General features: G+C 54.6%; 1 protein-coding gene across 1 annotated transcript; it reads right to left on the reverse strand.

Annotated features, from left to right (window-relative positions):
- Positions 1–3,464: 3,464 nt before the first annotated feature.
- On the reverse strand, positions 3,465–4,340 carry LOC107117326 (myeloid-associated differentiation marker-like). Its single transcript, XM_015419421.1, has one exon. The coding sequence runs from the start codon at positions 4,338–4,340 to the stop codon at positions 3,465–3,467; it is 876 nt and encodes a 291-aa protein (XP_015274907.1).
- Between the last annotated feature and the right edge of the window lie 502 nt (positions 4,341–4,842).

Consider the following 4,842-nt stretch of genomic DNA (forward strand, 5'->3'; position numbering starts at 1 on the left):
CACTACTTTAAAAATATTCTAAACATGTATACTTAGCATATATAAAAAAGATAAAAATTGTAAAATTATACACGGCGATTTGGTGTTTTACTTGGTATATTACTATTCAGCATTGGGGTTGCCACCTCTGGGTTGGGAAAGACCTGGAGATTTTGGGGGTGGAACCCGGGGAGGGACCTCAGTGAGTTACTGTGCCATAGAGTCTATCCTCCAAAGCAGCCTTTTTTTCTTTTTTTTACCAGGGAAGCAAATCTCTGTTTTTTGGAGATCAGTTGTCTTTCCGGGAGATCTCCAGGTCCACCTGGAGCTTATCAACCCTGTTCAGCATTCAAGTCACCCTAAGTATCTTTGGTATCCTTCAGAGCAAGACAAAGTTGGTGGGCGGTCATGGCCACAACACCAGGCCAAGCCGCTAGGGTTGCCAAATGTCTCTTACCTCCTCGGCGGGGGATCCCAGGCTATCTCCCGGTGCGCACGCGCCGCATCTACGTCACCCAGATGTGACGTCACACGCTGGGTTTTCCCCTCAAATGGCTGTGGCCCCGCCCCCAGCGTGCGACGTCACATCCGGGTGACGTGCATACGGGGGTGGGGTTTCCCCGGGCCCTGATTCCGCGGGGGTGGAAATCGGGGCTCGAAAGCGGGGGGAAATCCGCCCCCCGGGGGCATTTGGCAGCCCTACAAGCCGCACATGAAAATTCTACCCAAAAAGGGTGGCAAAATGGTCGCCTGGACCCCTCAGGCATCCGCTTTACCTCACATTACGATTACACCTCAGCACCCGGCTTGTGCCGCCACCTTTCTGAGGATGGGGCAAGAAAATACAGATGACCCAGCCAATCTGAGGGGACAGAGCATCTTTGTTATCTTTCAGAGCAAGGCAAAGTGTGTGGAGGATCGTGGCCGCAACACCAGGCCAAGCTGTACACGAAAATTCTACCACACATGAAAAATGTAGCAAAATGGCCACCTGGACCTCTCAGGCATTCCCTTTACCTCACATTTCGATTGTCCAGGGCTCTTTTTGTAGCAGGAGCTCCTTTGCATATTAGGCCACACACCCCTAGTGTAGCCAATCCTCCAAGAGCTTACAGAGCTCTTCTTACTGGGGCTACTGTAAACTCTTGGAGGATTGGCTACATCAGGGGTGTGTGGCCTAATATGCAAAGGAGCTCCATGCGGCATGTGGCACCACCTTTCTGAGGATGGGACAAGAAAAGACAGATGACTGAGGCAATCTGAGGGGGTCACAGTATCTCTTAGGGAGGTTTAGGTGTCTGTTTTGGGCTCTCTTTAACATCTTGACAAGCAGTAAAGGTAAATCCACCACAACACTGATAGGTTCAAACCCAGTAATACCTTAGAAACCACTGAGATTTTGGGGGTATAAGCATCCAAGAGTCAAAGCTCCTCGCTCTTGAAACCGTATACCCAGGGGTCTTTTCATAGAAAAAGAGCTGCAGGAGCTCATTAGCATACAGTATGCTAATGAGCTACTAGGCTATTAGCATAATAGCTCATTAGCATATGTAACGCCCCCTGACGTCACTGGAAGAGATGTCAGGAGGGGAAGCAAAGGGGGGGGGGAAAGCATCTTCAAAAGCCTCCCCTCCCCTTCCCTAGAGGGGGGGAAGCGAAGAGAGAAGGGGTTTAAACTTTAAACCCCTTCTCACTAGAGCTGGGCTGCAGAAGGAGGAAAGAGGGAAGGAAAGAGAGAGAGGGTAGAGAGAAGGAATGAAGGAAGGAAAGGGGATAGAAAGAGAAGTAAAGAGGAAAAGAAAGAGAAGGAAAGAAGAAGGGAAAGAAAGAAAGAGAAGGGAAGAAAGGAGGAAAAGAGGAAAAGGACAAAATAGGGTTGCCAAATAGGAAAAACTTACCGGCGGGGGAGCTTCCAATCGCTCCAGGAGCCGGCCGGGGATATGTGTGCGCGCGTGCTTCCGGAGCGTCACCCGGAAGTGACATCACACGCTGGGCGGGGCCACGCCATTTGAGGGGAAAACAAAGAGTTTTCCCCTCAAATGGTGTCGCCCCGCCCCCAGGGTGCGACGTCACTTCCGGGTGACGCACACATGGGGGTGGGGGTTCCCCCGGGCCCCGATTCCGCGGGAGGGAATTCCGCCCCCCCGGGGGGATTTGGGAACCCTAGGACAGAACAAAGTCGGGAAGGCGGCGACAGGCTGCCGTGTGGGGAGCTGGGGGTGGGGCTCGCTGCCGCCATTTTGCCAGCTCCTGGGCTCCCAGAGCAGCGCTCCGGCCCCCAAAGACCCCTGCTTATACCCCCCAAATCATGTTGGTCTCGAAGACGCTGCTGGGCCTGAATCCAGTAGTTCTACTGCAGACCAATATGGCTACCCTCTGAAATAGGGTTGCCTTCTTACTGCTGGCGGGGGGATTTGGGGGCAGTTCCGGGGGTGGGCAGGGATGTAGTTGACACACTGATGTCACTTCCGGAAGTGTGTCGGCGATGTTGGGCCGACACTCTACTTTTTAGGCAAAACTCTATGGTAGAAATGGTTCTAAACCATAGAGTTTTGCACAAAGAGTACAGCACTGCCCCTGACGCCTCCGACATAATGATGTTCCTTCCGGAAGTGACATCAATGCATCGGCCCTGTCACAGAGGAACGTTCATTTTGGGGCGGGTCTTCCCCCGCCAGCCAGCTGGCTGGTGGTGGGCCGGAGCCCGCAAAAATGGGATTCCCCGCCCTCATTGGGGAACTGACAAGACTACTCTGAAACATGACACAGTCATAGATGAGTGTGGGGGAAAACCATTATCATGTCACAGAGGAACGTTTCCTTGGGGGCGGGCTGGTGGTGGGCCGGAGCCCACAAAAATGAGATTCCCCGCCCTCATTGGGGAACTGGCAAGACTACTCTGAAACATGACACAGGCATAGATGAGTGTGGGGGAAAACCATTATCCCTATCTACCCGAGTACAAAGGTTAACAACAACTTTCACCCACTCAGTTCCCGCCTTCACAAGTGCCAAGCTTCTGCTCCCTTTCTCCATCCCTGCATTCTACGCCCCCTCCCCAAAATGCCTCTCCTTGCCTCCTCTCTGGATAACACCCTCTTTATTATTATTTTTAAAAAGCGGTCTAATACAGGAGCAGGTTTTTCCAGAACCTTCCTCATTCCCCTGAGCATTTGTGAGCACGCCCCGCAGCAATCTTCCGACTCCCGATTACGACATCTGGGCTAGATTCACCGAGGCCGGGAGGCCACTTTCTCGGGGTCCCGCCTTGAGCAATGAAACGCTGTTCCAAGACAGGGAGCAAAGAATAGCAAGGGGAAAAGGCAAGGGAAACAAAAGGGAAAAAATGATAAAAAGACCGGACCCTCCCATTCACTTCCTCCCGCATCCAAGCAAGCTGTTGAGGCTTTAAAAACACACACACACACAAAACTGCATTCTGAACAAGGTCCCCGTGTCAGGTTCACTCTACTCGGCCGAGTCGGCTACGCCGGCGTGGTCACAAAGACCATCTTGGAGGAGTAGACGAGATCCACAATGTAGGCGATGAGGTTGAAGATGGTCAGGAAAGTCACGCCGAGACGATAGCTCCACATGCAGGGTCCATCATTGCAGTCCGCGGTTCTCGACTGGTTCCTGAAACTATAGATGGGCCACACAAAGGTGGCCGTGGCATACATTAGCACCGCCAAGAGGTTGAAGCCCACCAAGAACTTCTCCAAGGGGAAGGGAAGGGAGGCGAGGCAACGTCCCACGGTGAGGATGACGATGAGCAGCGTGACGATGAAGCAGATGCTGTAGACGGCCACGCACCACTGGAGTCCTGGAAAGGCCCAATATCGCGCAATGACGATCATGGAGAAGATGAGGCAAGCCACGTAGGCCTCGAACACCTTCAGGAGGCCGGGAACGGTGGCCAGGAAGCCACTGACCTCGCCGGGTTTGGCTCGGGTGATCCCCACTTCGGCGGCGTAAGCGAGGAAGCAGAGGATGGACATGGCCGTGGCCGCCCCTTTGTAGCCGCACGGTGTGCCCGAGCAGCCGTGAGCGAGGAAGACCGACGGGTAGACCACGGAGGTGGTGAAGATCATGAGGGCGGCCAGCATGGAGAAGGCGGAGGTGAAGTCCTGCCAGGAGATCGGCAGCGACTGGGCCACGCCGACGAGCTCCGCCAAGATGATGAGGACGGTGACGGCGAAGCAGAAACACCAGGTGAACATGCACCAGTTGCCGCTGGGGCCGTGGTAGCTGTGGTAGACGGAGACCAGGCTGAAGGCCGTGCAGGCAAAGAAGATCTCAAAGAAGCGGACGATGCCCAGCAGGGAGATCAGGGAGCGGGGGCTCAGCTCGAAAACTGGCATGATGCCCTGGGCACTGCGGCGTCGAACTCCTTGGAACCGGGCGAGAGGGAGATCTAGCCGGTCACGGGACAAGGAGCCGTAGTGAGGCTGCCGGGAGTCATGACTGTGTGTGGAGTGCAGAACTCAGGTGCTGCCCTGTGGAATAGGAACACCCAGACAGAGGGGGTATGATTGGCCTTCCTTTGATACCGGGAGGTGTGTCCTGGGTTTGGCACTCAGACACACCCCGGGCTATGGACGAGCCATAAAAGCAGAGTCTCGGCCTTTCCAAGGTAGCGAGCAAGCCGGCGACACGCCCTGTGGGTTGCAACCACCACCACATTCCTACTCCACCGTCGCTCGCTCTGGCCACTCAGTTTTCTAAACTCAGTTCGGGGCAGGCACCGAGTTCCTGGGAACCCTTGGTGTCAGAAACGTCGGGGTCACAGCGAGAGAACACACGGGTCAGAGGACCGACCCCCGGGGAGCACATGTGTGCTGCACACCCGTGCATTCCCAGATC

Source organism: Gekko japonicus, unplaced genomic scaffold (assembly GCF_001447785.1).
Source record: "Gekko japonicus isolate JY-2015 unplaced genomic scaffold, Gekko_japonicus_V1.1 scaffold513, whole genome shotgun sequence".
In the NCBI taxonomy this organism is placed as follows: domain Eukaryota; kingdom Metazoa; phylum Chordata; class Lepidosauria; order Squamata; family Gekkonidae; genus Gekko; species Gekko japonicus.

Coding starts and splice junctions, on each gene's coding strand:
- LOC107117326 (XM_015419421.1), bottom strand. CDS start 4,340: ATGCCAGTTTTCGAGCTGAGCCCCCGCTCCCTGATCTCCCTGCTGGGC.